Raw genomic sequence first — 23,681 nt, 5'->3', positions numbered from 1 at the left:
AGCTGAAGGCCCACTCGGCAAACCGGAGGCTGGGCTCACACGCCCCTCACTCGCAGCCTGGTCTCTGCCTCTTCTCAGAATTTCCTGACTCCTGACCACGGACCGGGCATCAGTCTACCCCGTCACGACCTGAGCTTCCAACGGGCTCCTTGTCACACAGAGCCCAGCTCCCAGCTTGAGGCCTGGGTGTTGTTCCCAGGGCAGCAGCTGGAGAGCAGGGAAGTCAGGAAGGGGTGGCACCGAGGCCAGAGGCCAGGGCCCGGCTGACGGGCAGCCACCCTGCGAGGGGCCTGCAGGACCTCTGCCCGCTGATCCAGGGGCTGCCCCACGGCTGCCGTGCCGGGTCCGCGTGGGAACGGCCAGCAGGAACTTGACAGCGACCTCGCCTAGGGTGGCCCAGGCCCCTGTGAAGAAGGCGGCCTCTGACCTGGACATGGCTGGATGTGGGGAAAGGACAGGACAGTCTCGATGCAGCGACCCTGGGGCAGGCCCCCTTTACCTCTCCTGGGCTTTGAGTTCCCTCAGAGAAGGCCCTGGGTCAGCTGGCCTCCAAGGTCTCTCGGGAGCTATGCTTCCCAGGCCCCTGACCTCCTTTAACATCCCATCCATCATGGAAACGCCACAGTGGCCTGCGCTCCTTGGAATCCCGGGTGCACGGAGCCAGGAGCCACGCTCTCGCCGCAGGTCTGGGCTGGCAGCCTGTCGTCTGCATACGGTCAGTGGACTAGCCAATCAGACGTCTTTCCCTGATCAAAAGTTGTAAATGACGGGTGCCGTTCACCCGCACGCAACTGAAAATGCTGGGGGTTTGTCACCCTGAGGACGGCCCTTGGAGTGGCAGGGGGCTATGCAGCCTTCGGGGCTCCCTTGTTCCACACCCCCGGGCCCCGCCCCCGCTCCCACCCCCACTGCCCGAAGTCGACTCCCAGGACAATCCCAGCATCTGCACTCGAGCTCCTGACTCGGCGCCGCTTTCCGCTGGGACCTCAGGAGCGATGGCAGGGAGAACCGGGGCCAGCACGCGAGGGGCACTGGCTGAATTTGACCTGTTAGGGGTTTTCTATGTGTCTGTGTCCAGAGCGGAGACTTTGGGCCTCTCTTCTCTCCACTGCTGTCTGCTTATCATCCCCCCATCTTTGTTATCATCTCTATGTTTGGGGCAGAAAGTGAGAAACAAAGCCCAAAGTGTCCAGTGGCCCAGGACAAAGACCTGGACACAGCGCCCCGAGGCCAGCGTCCAGCGGCTGACGTGGCATCACCTCCTTACTAGGGGTTTGGGGTGATTTTCGGTTGTGAACTAACAAACCCTTTTTAAAATTTATATATGTGTATGTTATTGTGTATTTGAAAATCTAGAATAAGCACATCAAAAACATGATTCCAGGGACTTCCCTGGTGGTGCAGTGGTTAAGAATGCTCCTGCCAATGCAGGGGACACGGGTTTGAGCCCTGGTCCGGGAAGACTCCACATGCCACAGAGCAACTAAGCCCGTGAGCCACAACTACTGAGCCCACGTGCCACAACTACTGAAGCCTGTGTGCCTAGAGCCCATGCTCCACAGCAAGAGAAGCCACCACAGTGAAAAGCCCGCGCACCACAACAAAGAGTATCCCCCACTCGCTGCAACTAGAGAAAGTCCACGCGCAGCAACGAAGACCCAACCCGGCCAAAAATAAATAAATAAATTAATTAATTAAAAAAAAAACACACCCAAAGCACTCCTAATTAGCCCAGCTATCTGTCAGCCTCTCCTCTGGGAAACACTTGGAGGCCACGTCTCATAGCCGGGGGAGTAACCCATTCTTTTCCACGTGCATGATGAAAGCACACAGTGTTTCCCATTGGAGGTGTGTTCAACAGCCAAAAATGATTGACGCTTGGGCAACAGCGACAGATATCGTGTCAGGTGCACGGACAGGCGCAGGGCCACCACGAAAGCCTGACTCCTTGAGTTCTGGGTCCTCTGCGCACCACCAGGACGAAGAGCTCATAGTTTCTTGTTTGCTTTTGTTTGGTTTTGTTTTGGCTTTGGCCGTGCCACGTGGCACATGGGATCCTAGTTCCCTGACCAGGGATCGAACCTGGGCCCCCTACGTTGGAAGCGCGGAGGCTTAACCACTGGACCGCCGGGGAAGTCCCCATGGTGGTTTCTTGTTGAATAAGATATAACTCAGGCGTTTATATGCGGGTATAGGGATATATCACCCAACTCCCCTGCAGAAATTTTTTAACCATAAATTAAGGCATCTTCAATACAGGGAATATCCAAGGAGGTAAAAATTAATTCTTTAGGAGGGGTGAAAAAAATCTTACTCTTCTTATGTGCAAAGCACAGATACACCTATAATACACGAACATGAATACAGTGCATCTGTGGTATTAAGGTTTCATGGGAGGGGTCCCTGGAATGGGGGGGATGGTGATGAGAAAGATGGGGGACGCTGTTGTCAGTCCACTTCCTGTGGGAACAAGGATCCAACACGCTCCCTGTAGTATTTGCTAAACTGCCTTATATCGTCTTAAAAATAATTCATCTATGTTAATTGATAAAAGAGTTAAATATGTAGAAAGAACTGATTTCCCAGATATGAATACCCTCTACTGGGAAGAGCTAAACTCCTTAGAATCTGAATGCTTACAGAATTCCACTGTTTTCCTGACAGAATTCCATTCCTAGGACAGCTACGGCATCACAGGAAAGGCATCATGGGGCAACGGTTCAAAGGGAAAGTCACGGCAGGCCGTGCTCGGTAGCTTTGTCAGAAGAGGTGATCACTCTTCAGACACTGCTTTTGCATAGGCTTCTTTGTAAGGGGAAACGATGCTTTGCTTTTGTGCTATTTTGTTTTCCTAAGTCACATAACAGGTAAGAGAAGAAGAGATGCTGACACTATTCTTAGCTCTCACAGACAAAAATAGTGCACGTCAGGGATGGCTGTCTCCAGATTCCCCGAAAGTTGGTGGAGAGGTTGACATATGAAGTGTGCCACCTGCCTCTCCTCATCCCAACCCCCAAGGAGGCCGTCCTGGGCGAGGACTGAGACGGGACATGCCTCCCCTCTGCAGGGCAAGCCCACTCCCTGGTTGGAAACACTCAAATAGGACAGTAACACAGATCCGCCACAGTTAAAAGTGACGACGTTACTACCTGCGTGTCCTCAAGGGCAGGCGCCTGTCTGCGACCTCCCCGTGTCATCACGGACCGGAGCACACGCCAGAGGATGGGAGACGAGAGAAGGCACACGCTGCCTACGATCCAGACGTCTTTTCTTCTAAGTGAGAAGTCCATCCCTGCCTTCCCTCCCCGACCCAGCGCGAGCACGTTCCCAAGCAAAACTCTGTTCTGAGCAGGAGACGTTGCCCAGCCGCAGGGCTCTGCAGGGCCCCAAGGGAGACTCTTCCAGTTACGCCATCAGCGGGCAATCTGCCTCTTTAAAAGGAGAAAATAGGATGGCCCGTGTGACAGACCTGAAACAGGTGCAGCGGCAGAGGGAGACGGGCTGGCGACAAGTGACACCCCCGAGAATGTGCTCGTCTCCAGTTCAAGGACAATTAGCACCACGGAAACTGGGCCGCCGCCAGGGAGCTTTCTCCTGCCCTCGCGGTCCGGCGAGGAGCACAGAGACGGGGTGGGGACACGCAGCCCTAAACATCACAACCCCTCCACCCGCAGCTACGCTATTCTGAGACCTAAGTTATAGTCACCGTGGCTGCCGCTGAGGGTCCAATTTCATAGCGGTTAGGCAGGAAAGGCCGCCTGCGATCAAATGTGCCAACTGCCGTCACGCTTTGCCCCAACGCACTCTAGTCTGTTCACATCCTGTTGAGGGCTACCTTGCTCTGTTTGGTCTTTGCAGCATTTGGAGCGGTTAAACATTCCAGGGGCTGTGATCCCGCCCCCTTGGGACCGTCCTCACTTCTACCCTCCCCTCGGGACCGTGCCTGGGAGTGGAGGGTAGGGGGCTAGGGGTCTCAGGAGAGCGGGGGAAACCAGAGGACAGGAGATGCGCACAGATAACCCCGGGCACAAAAAGCAGGGATGCATACAGCAAATGGGGGCGGCCGAGGAAGGCGGACGGAACCGCGGGGATTTGGCCTCGGGTTGTCTGAGAACGGAAGCTCCTTGGCCTTCCATTAAGCAAAGAGAACGTGTGTGTGGGTTTGTGTGTGTGTATCAAAACAGCAAATTAGATCTGAGGGAAATGCAGCACAGGGCTTATTTATATAGCTAATAGAGAATGAACAAAAGAGGAAAACCTGGATTTGACTGTGTAAAAGTAATACTAATTATAGTTATGAGAGCCGTTATCATTTACAAGTTAATGGTACACACACAGTAGCTATTAAACTCATCACTCATATGTGCCACATTAGTTATTTAAGTTTTACTTTATTTCAACACCATATTATGTGGCTTTAGATCTAGTTTATTATAGTGTTATCTGCTAAAAGCCTTTAAAATTCTACACTATTTAGGTGATTTTGAACAGCCTTTGGAATATAAAAGAATGAGAAAAGTCAACTGAAAACAGAATCAAAAGGAAAGTTGGAAAACAAAAGGAACAAAACATAGTAGAAAAGTAGAGTATGTGGAATTTAATCAATTCAACAAAAAATAAAGCAGAGGAAAAGAAGGGAGTTCAAAATAAACCCAGAGGAAGAAAAATGAGTGAAATAGAAAAACCTGGTTAAGAGCAGGAAAAGAAGAATCTGGGCTTCACCAAACGATGTTAACAAACATAAGTTGTTAGATGCATAGATAATTTTTTCCTCTTAGGAGAGAAAAGACTCTTCTAGAAAGAAATTGAGCCTCAAGCCTTCAGAACAGTTTGCGTGTCACTCGAGTGTCTGAAATTCAGTGTAAATTCTTGTCAGTGCACTGCAGGGAGGGTCTCGACTACGGTTAGCTGAGCTAAGCTTCTCAAGGAGAGGAGGGGTAAAGAGAAAGGGGGCCAGGTGGGAAAATGATGCGAGCATTTTTATGGTTCCTGGGAGGAGGGTGTGGTGTTGGGAAGATCTCCCGTGGCCCAGCAGGAGACTGAGCCGAGTCAGTCCAGCTCCGTCTGCATTCCGGAGGACATCCGAGCCGCTGGAAGGCCCTCCTTGCCCACCCCTGCGAGGCCTGCTGGCCGCCCGTGCATCCACCCACTGGGCGAGCGAGGGCCTCTGGGGCCGGGGCCTGGGCCTTGGCAGACGCAGAGAGAAGAGCTCCGCACCTCCCGACCGTGTGCCCATCCGTCCTCCACAAGGCGAGACAGAGAGCCGGGGAGATTGCCGACATCTCTGGGCCTTGAGCCATTTACCAAGAAGAAACTGAATGGGACACACGGTCATTCCTCCCCTCCTTCCACACAGCAGTGACCGCAGGGTCCACACCAGGGCCCAGGTGACACAAGGGACATCAGACCAATCACAAAGGACGTTCTTCTAGGGTCTCTGAGGAACAACATTCTCAGTGCTTCCCTCAAAAATATCCTAAAATATTTAACTTCCCAGTCATTTGATTTCTAATATTCTGGAGTGGTTCATCACAAAAACAATTCTTCCTAAAAATGTTCATGTTTCTGCTAAGCACCATTTCGCTCTTTAAAGATACGGCCTCTACTTACAAAAATTATATCACAGAACCTGAAGAAAAACAGTCCTGGAAACATAATCAAATTCGTAGAAACTATTGCCAGTAGTTGCTTATTTCACAGTTATCCTGTAAGAATATTGTGTCTCCTCTGTTCTACGGAAATCAGTGAACAGAAGATTTCATTCATTTGTATTCATTTGTATTGTAAGCAGCTCTAATGAGGAAGCCCTCATATCTGACTTAAATTTTGCCCGTGGAAGTTTCTTCTTGGTGTTTGCTGAACAAGATGTTAGCTCATCAGGAAAGTGGAGTCTCAAAACACCCACGTTTCCACCTGACTCGTTTCTTCTATCCAGCACATTTTACACATTCACGATGAAAAGAGTCCTCCGCCCCTTACATCTAACAGCTTTAGTTCATTGTCTACTGCATCGTTAGAAATGCCCTTCCTACCTGGACAGGGGTTTTCAGAACAGTAGCCAGACAAAGAGGGACGTACCCCAAACCGACCTAAGAATCACTTGCTCTGATTATTGAACATAATGACCCCCAGCCCTCAACCAGAATGCAGGACTCACGTAAATAGACCTGTTTGTTCCGCAAACATTCTTGGGGCCTATTTGGTGCCGTGACCAGGAAAGCAGCCAAGAATGCAAGGTGGAGTGAGGTGAAGTCCTGACGTTGAGGAGGGCATCCAGAGAAGGGTGACAAACAAGTTCCAAACAACTGCAGGTGCTAGAGCGAGGCCTACGCCAGGCGGGCAGGAAGGGTGCTCCGTGGATGGTGAGGGAGACCCAGCGAGCTCAGACAGGGGACGGGGTGCTGCTGGCCGACACCTACTGAACGCCTACCCTGGTGACAGAGCCTGTGCTGAGTGCTTTGCATACATGCAATGTTCCAACAGCTACGGCCCCACTATTCAGACAGGCAGCCCCTGGGCTGCTTTAGTAACTGCCCCAAAGAGCAAGTGGCCAGAATGGGGCTCTGCATGAGGTGTGCCGTCGGCAAGGGCTTGTCCCTGACTCTGACCGCCACTGTCAACAGCGAGGGCCTCAGGGTCCTGAAGAAATTAGAAACTTCTGCAGGGCAATTGTGGCCCTCGCAGTGCTTCTCTGGATTTCATGCCCAAACCTATCCTTTTAAACCATCCTTCCTAAGAAATGTGTGTTTGCATACGTTCACCATCGTAACCTGTAGACCAGCCACCGGGCTGAGGAGCTGCCTGCAAGGGAGAGGTGCACGTTCAAAGGCCTCCGAATGACTTCCGACACCCGCCGATACGCAAACCTCCATGAAACAAATGGAAGTTTGACTTCCCACACCCGCCGATACACAAACCTCCATGAAACAAATGGAAGTTTGCCTGTTCATGAAGTTTCCTTAACTCTACTCAAGTGACCAAACAGAGTCAGAAAACGGTCGTATAAACGGCGACAGGTATTGCTTTATGTGAGAAAAGATAAAGTAGAACTGACACTTTTCAGGAGACTAAATTAGCACAGTTACCTCACTCTTCCCAGATCTCGAATCCTGTTCACTAGAACTTTCTTCCAGAATACACTTCACTTTCTCCACCTCTTCCATGCACTGAAAAAAGGCCATTTTCTCCAGCTGGTCACTGTGGTAACACGTGCTGATTTCTTCCAGCCGCTTCACTTTCAGCATCTTGGTGGTGAGTCCGACTAAGTTCCTGTCTGGTGTGTGGTGTTCGTGCCCCTCCGCCTCCGATTTGTAAATCAGGACGCAGTCGTGACTTCTGAGTCTGCCTTCCCCTTGACTGCAAGGAGGAGAAACAGAGTTCTCATCACCGACTCACACATTTGACTCTGTGGGAAAATGACCACTGGGAATTTAGAAGTCGCTTCTATTTAAACAGAAGGGACCCAAAATTAGGAAGAGAAATGCAAATATCAATACTGAGTTTCAAATGCCGGAACTCTGAAAGGAAAAAGGTTTCTTTCCCCACTTTTTTCTACAAAAGCAAACAGTAAGACGCCACCTTAAGTTTCACTGGGCAACTACAATTTTCCCTCATTACCTAAAATAAGTGTTTATGTTAAGTGGCTGGTACAAGTATGGGATACAAAGTTTCTCTGGGTTTAACTGGATTTGCTGGTTTTGCTCCTCCTGGCCCTGGTGGGAAGGGCTTGCTGTGTAAGGAAGGGGCTCTCTGGCGCTCCCCCCGGGAATTCTGTGCCCTCGGAGGAGTGCTCTCCACCAAATGAGCCATTTCCAGAGCCCCTCTCTGCCTACATCTTAAAATGTTTGGTGCTCATTTTAAAAAGAGCTGTGTTTCCTAATAACCCTCTCACACAGATTAAGGTTCCCAGACGCCTTGCTTTGCATCCTCATTAGCGCTAAGTACCAAAGGTTTCACACCCTTGTGCTTTCCTTGCACTACTTCCCTTACGAATGTAGGTGATACATGTTCTACTGCTCTGACACTGAAGACCCACGCGACGTATGTGCCTGTGCATCTCCTGATCATCAGGGGAGACTGATGAGAACTTGTGGCCAGTTCCCTCCTGAGGCCCCCTGCTGGAGATTTTCTGGAAATTGCTTCTTCCAGCTTTTTCTCAATTTGAAATCATCTGTAATTAGCTCCACAAAACGTCGTCTTTCATTTTCTCAACTCAGCTAGTAAAAATAATACCTTGAGTTACAAATTATTTAAAATCCAATGCTCTACAAACTTCTACTGAACCACACAAAGACCTTACATTTAAACACACTCAAATGTAAGCAGGGTCAGCCAGAGCTCTGTAAAATACACCATAGACCGTCATCAGTGTTCTTACAAGTTGCCCTGAAAACAGTTATTATTAAAATAAGGATTTCATGACTACGTCTAAGACAAACTACAACTAAAATCTAATATGTAATTGTAGATGGTATTCAAGTTGGCTCAGGAAGCCACATAAAATTAACATATTAAAACAAAAGCTTGGGTCCAAGATATAAAAATTTTGCAGAGAAAATATTAAACGTTAAGCTCTACCTGGAGTTTGGTACAACTTGTTGTTTAAGGTGATGTAGAAAGACAGAAAATAAGAGTAATTACCATTTATAGGAGGACATGCTGGGGTCCAGACCATTCCAAGTGCAGAGTATAAGTTCCAGCAGATAAAATGGAGTTTGCAGAGTTCAAAACAACTGTGCAATTCCCTGGTAAAAGTCTTGACTCCCTGTCAGAGTAAGTCTTCTGAAAAGACAAGTGTCCACTCTGAGAGGAAGTATCCTCTCTCTCAAATGCCACTTTGAGCCCCTGTTTAAACTCAGATGGTCCTTGATCTCATGTTGCTCAGCTGTTGCCTTCTTAGTCAGATGGGGAAGAATATTAATTTTAGACACCAGGCTTTTCAAAGCTGACGGCTCCATTTCAGAGGTCAGGTAAGGAGAGGACAGACCGTAACAGTGGATGAAATATCACCTTCACCTTCTTGTCCCGTCAGGGTGGCAACACACTCAGGACTACAACGCTGCATTTGTCTTTGCCATCAGACGCCCCGCTCTCCTGCCCGTTTCAGACTCGGCATTTAGGGCACGCTTCCAGCCAGAGGGTTTAGGTGAGGGAACCGCACAGCCACCTTTTTTGCCCACCTTACACTTTGAACACATCCAACTACAGTGGGAGAGAGCTTCTGATGGCCAAAGCACTCTGCAAGTCCTTAAAATTATTTGCAACATCTCCAGCTGTTTACAGCTGCAGGGAAAGTTCAAAGGCACAGGCATGAAGGGGATTCACAAGAACACTAATAAACTCTCCCTACAAGCAACACTCTGCCTTCCCCTGCCTTCCATCACAGGCCAAGGAAAGAGAATCCAGTGCCGGCAAACCACCTGCCTGATCCCAACAGCAGCGGATGCCCGGATTTCCTGAAGTTGCATAAAGCCTTGATTCCCCAGAAAATCAAACGAATGATACAAGCGATCCTGCAATTCTCTGGCTTTCACCTCTTCAGAGCCTTTGCCAACCCCTCCACTCCCTACCCAACACCAGCCTCTAGTGCCCTCTTGCTTTTCCAAAAAAAAGTCCTTATTTTTAATTCAGATCAATGTATTCCATATAAAATAAAAATACGTTTTCATTTTGAGTAGCATATAAAGAATTATAGCAAGATCTTTAAAAAGCCAAACGTTAGGTATTTTTCTAGGATTAGAGAACTTTGCTCTTCAGGAAGAATACCTAAACAATATTATGTATTTGTGAAAGATAAATTATGTGACACAATTGTTATGAAAAGACTGAACTTATTTGAGGTTATCAATTTTCCTTGGAGTAATTAAACTGTGAAAAAGTACTGATAAGGTGACCAATCCCCACACCCAAAGAAAACCATGTGTATGGCCTTTGGCTAATTTGACAGTACCCTCTACCCAGACCATCCAATCAGTGGAAGCAGACTTTCTGTCCCCTCGGCTCCAGCAAACCAGCCGCAGGCTCTAATCAGCTAGAAGTCAGCAGAAACTGCTCCTTTGCGTATTTCCTTAATAATTTTTTTTATATTAGAGTAGTTTAAGATCTACAGAAAAGGTAAAAAGCGAAAGGATAGCAGAGAGTCCCCCTATGCTCTGCACCCAATTTCCCGGATTTTTCACCTCTTACATGGGTATAGTACACTTGTCACAATGAATGAATCAATGCTGATACGTTATTATGAACTCAACTCCATACTTTATTCAGACTTAATGAGTTCTTCCCTAATGTCCCTTTTCTCTGTTGGAATCTCATCCAGGATTTCATATTCCATTTAGAAACTCTAGGATTTATGATGGATTGGATACAGGGAGTGAAGGAAAGATGGTAGGCAAGGATGACTTTCCATCTCTTTTCCTGAGCACGTGAAGGAGAGTTGACATTGACTGGGATGGAGAAGGTCATGGGAGGAGTAACTCTGGGGGGAAAAGTCAGGCCCTCAGTGTTTGACAGGTCTATTAGACGTCCGAGTTGAACAGGTTGTGATATAGAAATCTAGGCTTCAGGGGAGAGGTCCAGGTTGGAAGTCATCACACGCAGATAAGTTTCAAGCACAATATGTATTCAATAAGCATCTGTCAATTGATTACTAGAGAGAAGGTTTTTAATTATGTCTATTTGTCCTAAAGGAAAAGTCAATTAAAAGAACCCATGCTACTTGTCTTCTAATATTAAACGACAGAAGTGCAGTTCTGCTGTGTCACACTATTTCTAGCTTCTGGCGGCACAGAGGACAAGCAGCCTGGTACAATACTGACCACCAAGAAGAACAGGTAGTGCATGCATACCCACTGTGGTCTACCCACCTAGCCTCAGCAGCCTCTGTCCATACCCATAAAATCACTGGAACATCTTTAAAGATGCTCTAAGGCAGTGGTCCCCAACCTTTTTTGGCACCAGGGATGGGTTTTGTGGAAGACAATTTTTCCAGGGACCCGGGGAGTGGGGGAGGGTTCAGGCAGAAACGCGAGCGATGGGGAGCCATGGGGAGCGGCAGATGAAGCTTCGCTCGCTCGCCCGCCACTCACCTCCTGCTGTGCGGCCCCGTTCCTAACGGGGACCCCCGCTCTAAGGCGTGGAAAAATTCACAGTGAGGCTAGAAGCAGCCCCAGCGGTACTTTTCCTGGATTGCCCTCATATTCTGGAATTGCAAACCTTTTTTAAAAATACTCACCTCAGGGGCTTCCCCAGTGGCACAGTGGTTGAGAGTCCGCCTGCCGATGCAGGGGATACGGGTTCGTGCCCTGGTCCGGGAAGATCCCACATGCCGCGGAGCGGCTGGGCCCGTGAGCCATGGCCGCTGGAGCCTGTGCTCCGCAACCGGAGAGGCCACATCAGTGAGAGGCCCGCGTACCGCAAAAAAAAAAAAAAAAACCACTAACCTCAGGAAAACAGCATTCCACAGAGCCATAGAAATTGTGATGCTTTTCAAGGGACATTGACCAGCAAGAGACCGTGCTGTCATAGGAGCGGGCGAGGCAGGCATTGCCAGTGCCTCTGTGTGCCGGTCGGCGTCCAAAGCAGCCTGGACAACGCTAATGGTTTCTGCGTGTGCACAGCATTCGGAATGTCTCAGAACAAGGGTTCTTAAACGTCTACACACACAAGTAGAGCAATCTTCACAAACACCAAAATGCAGATGAAAGGCATCCCTGTTATCCACATAGCTACTGAATTTTCTTCCTTTCAAAAAGCACCACTGAGTATGATTGGTGAGAGCAAAAACTGATACACTGCACTTCACCAAAATTCAAAATCTGCTCTTCAAAAGACACCATAGGAAAATGGAAAGACAAGCTAGACTTGGAGAAAATACTGTGAAATCATTTTGATAAACGATTTTGATATTTGATAAACGACTCATATCCTGAAGCAAACTCTTACAAATCAACAATATGATGACAACCCAATTTTACAAATGGACAAGAGATTTGAAGACTAGCTTACCAAGGAAGATAAATAAAAGAAGTTAATATGCACATAAAAAATGCTCCGAAATCTGTCATTAGAGAGATGAAAGTTAAAATCACAATTAAATAACATTTCACACCCGCCAGAAGAGCTATAATAAAAAGGCAGCAGAAGGGAAATGCTGGTAAGGGTGTGGAGTCACGGGAACCCTCAGCACAAAGGTCGGAGGGAGTGTAAAATGGTGCAGCTGCCTTGGGAAATAGTTCCTTAAAAAGTTATTCCCCATATGACCTAACAATTCTTCTCCCAGGTATCTTCCCAAGAGAAATGAAAACATTTGAACACACAAAGCCTCCCATGCAAATGTTCACAGCTGCATTATTCACAACAGCCCCAAACTGGAAACCACCCAAATGTCCAGCAATGGATTCAGTGAATGGAGAAAGGTAATTGATACATCCACTCAAATGCAATACTACTCAACGATAAAAAGGAATGAAGCACTAATCCCTGCTACAAGCTGGATAAACAAAAACATTGTGCTAAGAGAAAAAAGCCAGAAACAAAGACCGTATACTGTAAAGTTCCATTTGCATGGAATGTCCAGAAAAGGCACATCTATAGACACAGGAAGTAGATTTAGGTTGCCTGAGGCTGAGAGCAGGAACAGGCATTAACTGTAAACAGAATCGTATTGGGGTGATGGAAAGGTTCAAAAACATTTTGAACAACTCATTAAGTTTCCAAACACGTAGTTGAATTGTACACCTACGATGGGTGAATTTTATGATACGTAAATTACATTTCAATAAAGTAATTAAGAAAGCAGAAAACCCAATAATATGAATAATGAAAGGTAAACTTGTTAAAAGAAGAAAGAAAAGCACCAGTGAACAGTTTATGGCCGGCTGTTCCAGGTGACCCAGGCTGGATCCAAGCAGTCATAAATCATACCCGACGCTTGCCGGGTCACCTGGGGCCAGAGAAAAGGAAGAGGAAACGGTGAGTGGGAAAGAGTTAAGACTCTCACTCTTCTCTTCTCTGGGTAGGAATACCACATAGTGTATGATTTTGTAATTAGTAGAAAATGAACAGAAATTTAAAACTAATTTCTACCTCTTACTTTCTATTTGGAGATAGGAAACTCCAAGGCAGGACAGTGACGTTACGGAACATTCAGACTTGCTTACAACCTAGCTGATATTAGACCCGTAGAATGTCCAAGTGACAGTGAGTAAGTAGCTAAATTTTGTGTAATAAAAAATGAAAATAAAATAGGAGGATTGAAAACAATTAGATAAAAATATAGCTGGGGCCATTTAAAAATGAGTCTCCTCAGAAGTACTAAACAGTGTTTTCTGTTCATTACTTCTATAATGGTTGCACAATTTGTTCATCTAATTATAGCCTTTTTTACTTTCTTGTAAAATGTAAATACATGTCACTGAGTTAATATACTGCTTAGAAACCATGTGTGATATTCAATAGGAACAAAGTACACGGTGCAATCCTATTCATAAATTCATAAATACGTTTCCAAAGCTCATACGACTTCTATATAATTTTTGTTAGATATGTTTCCTTTTCTCTGAATTATTTTTTTAGAACTTAAAACCTGCAGAGAATTTGCATGAACAGTACAATGAATATCGATACACCCTGCACGTGGACTCACCAAATGTTTATGTTTTCAATATTTGCTGTCTCTCTCTTTTCTGAGAGTAAGTTACAGACCTTGTGAAACTTTATCCCTAAATACATTGGCATATGTCTCCTTGAGAACAAAGACAGGAGCCAACCAAAAATCACACAAGCACATTTCGTTGAGATGTCTTTTTAGTCTCTTTTTATCTATTCAAGGAGCAATAACCCAGTCTTTTTTTTTTTTTAACCTTTCATGACACTGATATTTTTGAAGACTTCAGACCAATTTCTTCATAAAATATCCCTCAATTTGAATTGCCTGATTGTTTCTTCATATTTGGAACCAGGTAAACCTCTAATCATGAAAACCACATCAGTGATGGTGCGTCTTTCTGGGAATGTCTCAGTAGGTGGTACGTGATGTAGCTTGTGTCACGATTCATATAATTTGGTATCCTGATTCAGATGGTGTCTGCCAGATTTCCCCACAGTAAAGTTACCCTTATTTCTTTTGTAATTAATAAGGAACCTATGAGATTTTTATGGGTATCCTGTTCCACAACAGTCTATCACTCCATGACTTTAGTATCCATTCTTGCATGAATCAGTTATTACCACAGTGATTGTTCAGTGGTAATTCTCTAATTGTATGATTTTCTACATTTAGTAACTGGTATTATATTCTATTAAGAAGAGTGCTCCAGCCCATCCGGATCCCCGTCCCTGTTTAGTATCATTTCTAAACATGACACACATTCCCCGTGTCAGTCATGTGGATGCTCAAACTGTCCCAGATTTGGTCAATGGGAGCCTCTGTACTTCTGACATATCACTATTGTTTGGGGGCGCACTTCCTTGCTTTCTGGCATAATGAGATGTTCAAAGCTCACCATGTAATTTTCCTGCCCTGTTTCTAGAATCTGCCATTTCTCAGAGAAGCCCTGGCTCCTCTTAGGGAAGAATGGTATTTAGAAACCAAGACCAGGGCAATGGGAGTGCTCTTTGCTGCTGGGGTGTCATTGCTTCTAGTCCTTGCAGTGGACAGAGCTGGAAATATAATCTTTTTAAATCCTGAGTTCATTCTTATAGTTTCCTAATTCCAACCCAGCACCATAGGATTCTCTCTGATCCTTCCCCCATTACACAAATGTACCTCCCTCCCATTAATTCATTAAGTCTGAAAATGTAAGAACAAAATAAAATGCCTGCTGTAAGGTAAACTTCATGCTTCTGTTGAGATTGTTCTAAACAATTGGGAAAAGTGAGAGCATTCATGCCCAAATTTAAAACATTCCATTCTACAGCATGAATCATCCTTTTTTTTTCCAGTTGGAATTTGAGGAAGGGTATATTTATGTTTCCATTCTTGAGAATCCTTTTCTACCTTCTAAATTGGAAGTGAATTTTAGGAGCTAGAAGAAGCTTATGACAGGAACAAGGCATGAAATTACAGAAGTGCAAAGCCCAAGACATGCTCTTCTGACCAAATGTTGGCCTGCTTTTCCCAAGAGGGTAAGGTTCAGTAGAGAAATTTTCCATGGGGAAATGCTACAGCAGAGAGGGTAATAGTGGCTGAAGGGGAGGTGGGTGAAAACTCCGCATACTCTCAGGTTTGGGTTATTTCTTATTAAAGGTAAAAGTTGTATCTTTAGGTAGAAGATAAATTTGGCTATTATGTAATGGTTCATAATAGGTTTTTAGGTTTTATGCTACATATTCAAAAGTATTGATGTTTCGTGCTACAAAAGGACCATGGCAGCTGGTAAAATGGTAAAAGGGCATTGTAAGTCCCAGCTCGTATATGGGAAACACTTCCAGCATAAATGAAGCCTGGGAGGGCACAGGGTGGCACGCTCCTACACTTCTGGTTGGAATGTAAATGCCCTCATCTTTAGGGAGGGCAATTTGGCCATTCTCTTTGACCCCATTTGCATTTCTAAGACTTTTGCCCCTAAGAAATAGAATTGTAAAATATTATCTTTGAAGTAATACACGATGACATTATTTACTACATTTAAAACGTTGAAATAAAGCCTAAGTCCAAGTTGATTGAATAGCTGTGGTTCTCCCATAAGAAAGAACGTTATGCTTCCATTAAGTCGTGTGCAGAAGAATATTTAACAATGTCAGAAAAAAAATGAGTGTGGTAGCTCAGGGAAGTAGTTGTTGGGGTAGGTTTACTTCTGGGTAGCCTTGCCAGGAGGCGCCGCCCCCCGGGTAACAGCTTCACGAAGGGACGTCTATTAGGCCCCTCCACTTGAGGTTAGACCCCTGGCTCAGGTAGACCCTGGGCTCATGACTGTCACCTCGTCTGCAGAGGCCACCCAAGGCCAGGCCCACGGTGCGCAGAATTAGCAAAAGCCCTCGGGGCAAAAGGAACTCTTGCGCTCAGGTCCCTCTGGCCTGTTTGGATTTGGATTCCTTTGGATTTTTGCCAGGTGGTTCCTATTTTATCAGGTCTCTGATACTTTTAAGATTTCTAAACCATTTGCTTCAGCATTTTTACGTGTTTTCATCAGTTACTTGTGTTGATCTGAAGTTCCTAGCTGCCATTATTGGAAATGGAAACCCCTTGAATTAATTTTTTTTAATTGAGGTGAAATTTGCTAACAGTGAAATGCACGGAGCTTGGATCTACAGCTCGATGGTGTTGAGAAATGTGTGTTCCTAGCTAAGCAGCATCGCAGCCAGGATGCAGGACATCTCCGTTACGCCCCCTTTCAGCCAATGCCCTTGTCTCAGCAACACCGACTTCTAACACTCCAGTTTCCTTAGACGTGCCTGTTCTTGAACTTCCTTCCAATGGACTCACCATCTGTGCTCTTTGTGTCTGGTTTCATTCACTCAGCATAATATTTATGAGAATCATGTGTGGTTTTGCATGTATCTCCAGTTCATCCTCTTCTAATTTAATGTAGCATTTCACAGACCACAATCTGTTTATCTATCACCTGCAGATTTACATTGTTTCCAGGTTTTTTTGTTTGTTTGTTTTGCTATTACAAATAAAGCTTCTATAAACATTCTTCTACAAGACTTTTTATACATATGGTCTCATATCTTTGGGGTAAATACCTAAGAGTACAATTGATGGGTCATAGGGCAGGTGAATATTTAATTTTATAAGAAATCAACAAGTTTTTCAAAGAGCCCATTTTAGGCTTGCACCAGCAATGCACCGGCGATGCGTGAGCGTTCCAGCTGCTCTGCACCCTTGTTAACATTTGGTATTGACAGTCACGTGAATTTTGGTCATTCTTATGGGCAGGAAATAGGATCTTGCTGTGGTTTTTAAAATCAATCTTATTGAGATATAATTTACATAAATAAACTGCACCCATTTTAAAGGTACAGTTTGATGAGTTTTGATAAATGCATATAATGGTGTAACCATCTCCTCAATTTATACCACATTTCTATCACTAGCCAAAAACTCCCTCATGCCCTGGCCACCAATAATCCCCATCCCTTCACCCACTGATATAATTTCTACACTACAGATTAGCTTTGCCTGGTCTAGAATTTCGCATAACTGGAATCATACAACACATATACTGTTTTGTGTCTGACTTCCTTTATTCAGCACAATGTTTCTAAGATTTATCATTGCTCTGTGTGTCGGCAGTTTAATTTTTTTACCAAGTAGAATTCCACTGTATGAGTAAACCAAACTTTGTTTTTCCATTCGCTGTTGATGGGCGTTTGCAGTGTTTGCAGTCTGGGATTATTATGAATAAGCCTGCGCTAACCATTTGCATACAACCCGTTTTGTGGACACACTTTGAACATGTTTTCATCTCTCCCGGGTAAATTCTCTGGGAACAGAATTACTGGATGACATGGCAAGGGTGTGTTTCCCTTTTTAAGAAAACTGCCAAATGATTTTCCAAAATGATTTTCCCATTTTATGTTCTCACAAGCAATGCTTTGAGTTCCAACTGTGCCTTGTCTTTGCCAACATGTAATGTTGTCAGTCTTTTTATTTTCAGTCATTCCAGAGGGAGTGTAGTGGCATCTCACCGTGGTTTTAATGTGCATTTCACTGTGCCTGTTTCATGTGTTTTTCTTTCCATATATCTTCTTTTGTGAAGTATTCTTTTATACCTTTTGCCCATTTAAAAATGGAGGTGTTGGGAGGGGGAAGGGTAAGCTGGGACGAAGTGAGAGAGTGGCATGGACTAATATATACTACCAAATTTAAAATAGATAGCTAGTGGGAAGCAGCCGCATAGCACAGAGAGATCAGCTCGGTGCTTTGTGACCACCTAGAGGGGTGGGATAGGGAGGGTGGGAGACACAAGAGGGAGGGGATATGCGGATATATGTATACGTATAGCTGATTCACTTTGTTATAAAGCAGAAACAAACACACCATTGTAAAGCAATTATACTCCAATAAAGATGTTAAAAAAAGATTAAAAATGGAGGTATTTTTTCTTCTTATTGAGTTGCAATAATTCTTTATATACTCCGGAAATGAGTCCTGTGCGGATATATGTGTTACAAATATTTTCTCTCAGACTATGGCTTGTGTTTTCATTTTCCCACAGATGTCTTTTTTTTTTTTAAACATCTTTATTGGAGTATAATTGCTTTACAGTGGTGTGTTAGTTTCTGCTTTATAACAAAGTGAATCAGTTATACATATACATATGTTCCCATTATCTCTTCCCTCTTGCGTCTCCCTCCCTCCCACCCCTCCCTATCCCACCCCTCTAGGTGGTCACAAAGCACCGAGCTGATCTCCCTGTGCTATGCGGCTGCTTCCCACTAGCTATCTATTTTACGTTTGGTAGCGCATATATGTCCATGCCACTCTCTCGCTTTGTCACAGCTTACCCTTCCCCCTCCCCATATCCTCAAGTCCATTCTCTAGTAGGTCTGTGTCTTTATTCCTGTCTTACCCCTAGGTTCTTCATGACATTTTTTTTTTTAGATTCCGTATATATGTGTTAGCATACGGTATTTGTCTTTCTCTTTCTGACTTACTTCACTCTGTATGACAGACTCTAGGTCCATCCACCTCACTACAAATAACTCAGTTTCATTTCTTTTTATGGCTGAGTAATATTCCATCCTCACAGATGTCTCCTGAAGAGCAGATATTTTTAAAATTTTAATTAAGTTCAATTTATATATATATATTCATATGTATATTTTTAATGATCAGTGCTGTTTACGCCCTCACTAAGAAACCTTCACGTACCCCAAAGCCATGAAGATATTCTTCCACGTTTCCCTGTAGAAGCTTCATACTTTTAGCTTTTACATCAAGGCCTATGAGCCATCTTGAATTAATTTTTGCCTGTGGTGTAAGGTAGAAACCAAGGTTTGCTTTTTCTCTTTCACTTATTCTGTTCGGACGGGATCACCTGTTGGACTCCACGTTAACTTTTAATACGCTTCTTCAACAACATCTCTGAGATCCTCTTTACCCTTGCCTCATTCTACTACCCAGTTGCTTAGCAGCTCCCAGTGTATCCCCGACTCATTTCTGGAAATTCCTCGAAGAGTTGCTGGAATGGGCTGCAGTCCTCACGTGTGTCTGCAGGGTCCCCCTGCCCTGCCAGGCGAAGACCATGGTCAAGACCCTCCTGGAAGAAGCCTGGGCGCCGGCACTGATGATGAGGCCTCGGTGCGAGCACCAGGGTCTGAGCGGGGGAGGGCAGAACTAGGGGATATCGCCTCCCCTCCAACGCAGCGCTGCTGGGTCCTCCAGATCTAGATTCCTGCCCAGAACATCAGCTCATCTTCTGGTCTTCAGCCCTCTCCCCATAGGGTTTCAAATTCAGTTTGATGGACAAGAAGGAAACGGATGTCACGGCTCACCCTCCACTTTCTCTTCTTCCTTCTATGAAAAATCCATCTCTCCCCAGAGCAACCCAGTCTTTCCTCCCAGTGGCAATTCTCCACTGTTCCTAGGAGACCATCTTAGTCTCGCGTCCCAAAAAGTGCCCTTTCTCTTTATGGAAGGGTTCTCTAAATATCTCCATGTCGGCAGAAAGTCTTCATCTCATCTTTCCGTAACTAAAAGCCCCATTCAGGTGGTCTTTCTGGAAGAAACAGAATGCTCCTGCTGTGAACCTCAGGGGAAAGGGTGAAGCCTGCACTTGACACCTGCCAGTCACAGGTCCCGTTCAAGCCCAGCCCAGCGCTCCCTACGTGTCAGGCATGGGGCCTGCACTGTCCTATAATGGAAGCTGGGCAGGAGTGGAAACAGACATGCAATGGGCAGTTATAATACTATGAGGCATCTGTCATAAGGGACAGACAAGGTGTCAAATGAGCAAAGGGACCAAACCAGCCTGGAGGGTCAGGGACAATTAACAGGACTTCTCTAAACTGAAGAGTAAGTAGTAACCCAGACGCAGCAAAGGACTGGAAAGCTCTCCAGGGTGAGAAGTGTGGGAAGAAACGACGAATATCTTTAGTGTTTTCATCATTAAATATGATGGTGGCTGCCAGTTTGAGGAAAAACAAAACAAAAACCATCATGTTAAGGAGGTACCTTTCTCTATTTTACTAGAAGTTTTTTAAAGTCAGGGATTGAAGTAGAACTTTGGCTCTGTCACTTCACTGTTCACTTTATAAGGTAAAGAGACCTGCTTTCTCCAACAGTGTAATAATAACTAGTACTGGCCAATGAAATTCAGAAAGAAAACAAAATAATAGATAAATGTGTTGGAAAGAGGAAAAGCACTGTTCTGATACCAACTCTCCAACGCCAGCTGGGTGTCCTGCAATTTGATTCTGCTCTGACGCCCACCTACCAGAGTTAGCATCAGAACCCACGGATCAGGGCAGAGTCCTCACAGTAATGACCCATTTCAGACTCCAGCCTCAAGGCTCAGGGACCAGCACTCCTACCAACCGGCTACAAAGATGGGGGTCCCACAACCCCCCCGCCTCAGGTCTGATAATTCCCTGGAAGAAATCACAGAACTCACTGAAAAACATTTCAGTTTTTTAACAAAGGATGCACATAACACGAGGTCTGGAGGATCCCGGACGCAGCTTCCATGCCCTCTGCATGGCGACAGGGCTCCTCCCACCCCCACTGCCATATTCACCAACCAGGAAGCTCCACCAGCGTTGGTGTCCGGAGGTTTTACTGGGGTTCTACTATGCAGGCACGATTGATTAAATCACCGGCCATGTGCCTGAAGGCCATCTCCAACATCCCTCCCCTCCCCAGTGATGGCTGGCCTGAAGTTCCAACCTCTAATTGTGTGCTTGGTGTTTCTGGTGAGCAGTTCCCATCCTGAAGCTCTCCGGGGACCCACCAGGAGTCGCCTCATTGGCTCTCCAGTCACTCAGGAAATTCCAAGGATTTTTGAAGCTCAGTGCCAAGAACTGATGACAAAGTTCAGATGTATTCTTTTTGTACAAAGAGTATCAATTGAAAATCACTTAAAACTAATAAGAGTTTCCCCCCAAAAAGCCAAATATGAAATAAATTATAAAAGTCAAAGCACTTCTTTTATACCAGTAAGACCAGTAATAAAATAGAACAATCAGGCAGTCTTATTACAGTAGCAAGAAAATGTATTCAATTTACTAAAGTTAATAGAAACGTGGCATAGATTCCAGGGGACACAAGGGAAAGTCAGGAAAAGAAAGGCATATGAGGTTAGGCTAGGTAAGAGGACTCCCAAAGCAGGAAGGGGAACAGACGGCCGTGGGGCTGACTTTTAGGATGGTGACTGAAGATGGCAGGGATGTGCATCATGGTGGGATTAACTGAACTCAAAATGTCCAACATACCTTGGGTATGATTACGAGGGCCAAGATGACGCCTGAGGTTCGATAACACTAGGAGGCGTATTACACGGCAGCACGCGGGACCTGCACGAGGCTGAGACTTTCCCGGTGGCCACTGAATAGATGGCTGATCTGAGAGTTGAGCCACACACGGCATCTGTCATCCCCATTGCGATTCTGGGGCAGAGAACAGACATGGTTACACTGCTCAAAGAGAGCGCCAAGTCCGGCTGAAGACAAGAAAGCAGTGAGGGATTAGCGGAGGACACTTAAGCCGAGGGCTTACTGCTTTACACGGAACTCATTTCCTGCAACCTTATAACAGAGTGTACACTTATTTGTATTTACGCTGATTTAAAAAGAAAGTTTAAATCTGGTTAGGGGCTGGTATGGTTTACTCATTTTATTTTTCTACCATCACCATCTAGTGGAGAAAACTTTGAACTTCAGGCAGGATGAGCTGGGGTTCAGGAAAACAGAGTAATAGAGGGCTTACTCTGTGCTGGGCACGGTACTAAACACCTTTACATTCATAAGATCACTTAATTCTCACAACAGATTGAGAGGGAGGCGTTACTGTTCCCCTCTTAGATTTGGAAGCTGAGTCTGGGAGGGGAAGGAGCTCGCCCAAGGTCACACCATGTCCAACTCAAGCCCAGATTCTAGGGCAAGTCCAGTGCACTTTCACCTCACAGTCTATCCAAATGGTGCGATTTTATTCATGTATGACACCATGGGAGTAAAGTACATATACGTGTATGGAGAGTTTTGTCTTTTCTTCATATGTTTCCTTTTTCTTATTTTTTCTTTTATATATTATATATACGAGCAGAACACTTGAATAAAAATGTGATTATACTATATAGCTTTGTATCTTCTAACTTTTACTCCATATTATGCAATGAATATTTTCCCATTACAGTAAAAACTTTTGAAAATATATATTAGGTTTACATTTATATGTAAATACCCAGTGTAGTCTTGAGATATATTTTTCTTTTTGAAATACATTTTAAAAGACTGGAATAGGGTGCTGAAATATTAACAATGAGAATCTCTGAGCAGATTTTCCATACTAAGCATATATCATTTCTAAAAAAAAATAAGTTTTAAGCTTTACATTTATTAAAAGACTCAGGAAGCTTCAGAGTTGTTGCCCAGTTTGTCATCATTTTAAAACATTTTGCTTGTGTCAGAGGAGACCACATGTCCATCTACTGCTATACGTAGTGTATATTTCCACACTTAGTAACACTTTCCCTCACAACTCATTGTGAGGACAGCCCTAGAACCTGATGGGCAGCAGAATACGCTGCACCAAACCGTGCCAGTTTGGCATAAGGATTATATTGAGCTAAAGGCAATTAAGCTGATACAAGAAAAGCTCGCTGCTCTCTCCCTACTTCCTAAGAGCAGGACATAAGTTTGCAAAGGTGTCCCCCCCGCCCCCAATCTACCAGAAAGGGCAGAAGTCAATCACAGGAGAAAACTCTAGACCCTCATCAGCCCAGAGGTGGCACTGGAGGAATCTGCATAACCAACTTTACTAACTAGTTCTTGTCTCCCATCAGTTTCCCATATATTTGCCTTCCCACAATTGGCCGCCCTAGAAACTCAAGGTCCTTTTCCTTTGTCTTGTGGCTTCTCTACAAATGTTTTGTTCTTTTGATAAATTGCTACGTAAGCCCGCCCATCACCAGTTACTCCGTGTGTAGGGGCGCTGCAAATGTTCACAGTCTGTTTTTCTTTTTAATCTGTCTTTTGTCGGTTACATTCACAGGGCCCTAAGCTAATAACCCTAAGACAAGGAGAGAAGATTTCTTTCCCCGCCCGCAAACCTCTTCGCAAAGTACTTGCTTTTGTGAAGTTCGGGGGCTGGAAGCTCTGGGCGATAAGTAAAAGGCTACATAAAAGCTCATGATCCTACATTTCAAATTGTATGATGGCCAAACAATAAAAGACTCCACAACTCATTCTTACTTACCTTTTCTACTAATGCTACTTTTTTTTTTTTTTTTTTTTTGCGGTACTCGGGCCTCTCACTGCTGTGGCCTCTCCCGTTGCGGAGCGCAGGCTCCGGACGCGCAGGCTCAGCGGCCATGGCTCACGGGCCCAGCCGCTCCGCGGCATGTGGGATCCTCCCGGACCGGGGCACGAACCCGCGTGCCCTGCATCGGCAGGCGGACTCTCAACCACTGCGCCACCAGGGAAGCCCCTACTAATACTACTTTTGAGCCTAACATACGTAGTTGGAAAAACTATCAGAAAGTCAGATTTCAGTCCTCTCAACACTTGCCAGCAGGTTGGGA

At 45.2% G+C, this 23,681-nt stretch overlaps 1 protein-coding gene across 3 annotated transcripts in view; it reads right to left on the bottom strand.

Moving 5' to 3' along the window:
• Positions 1-23,367, bottom strand: part of MYLK4 (myosin light chain kinase family member 4) — an 88,657-nt gene extending 65,290 nt beyond the window's left edge. The window contains exons 1-2 of one of the 3 annotated variants that reach the window (XM_060308293.1): positions 21,376-23,367; positions 7,086-7,356 (exon numbers count right to left, since the gene is read on the bottom strand). In XM_060308293.1, coding sequence (XP_060164276.1) covers positions 7,086-7,244 — 159 coding nt within the window. In that variant the 5' untranslated portion in view covers positions 7,245-7,356; positions 21,376-23,367. Of the gene's footprint in view, positions 1-3,149; positions 3,203-7,085; positions 7,357-8,640; positions 8,717-21,375 lie in introns of those variants that run through there. The other 2 variants (XM_060308292.1, XM_060308294.1) reach the window with 2 other exon arrangements.
• Between the last annotated feature and the right edge of the window lie 314 nt (positions 23,368-23,681).

This window comes from Globicephala melas, chromosome 11 (genome assembly GCF_963455315.2).
Source record: "Globicephala melas chromosome 11, mGloMel1.2, whole genome shotgun sequence".
In the NCBI taxonomy this organism is placed as follows: Eukaryota; Metazoa; Chordata; class Mammalia; order Artiodactyla; family Delphinidae; genus Globicephala; species Globicephala melas.
The sequence above is the reverse complement of the archived record's forward strand: the minus strand, read 5'-3'. Positions and strand labels throughout refer to the sequence as shown.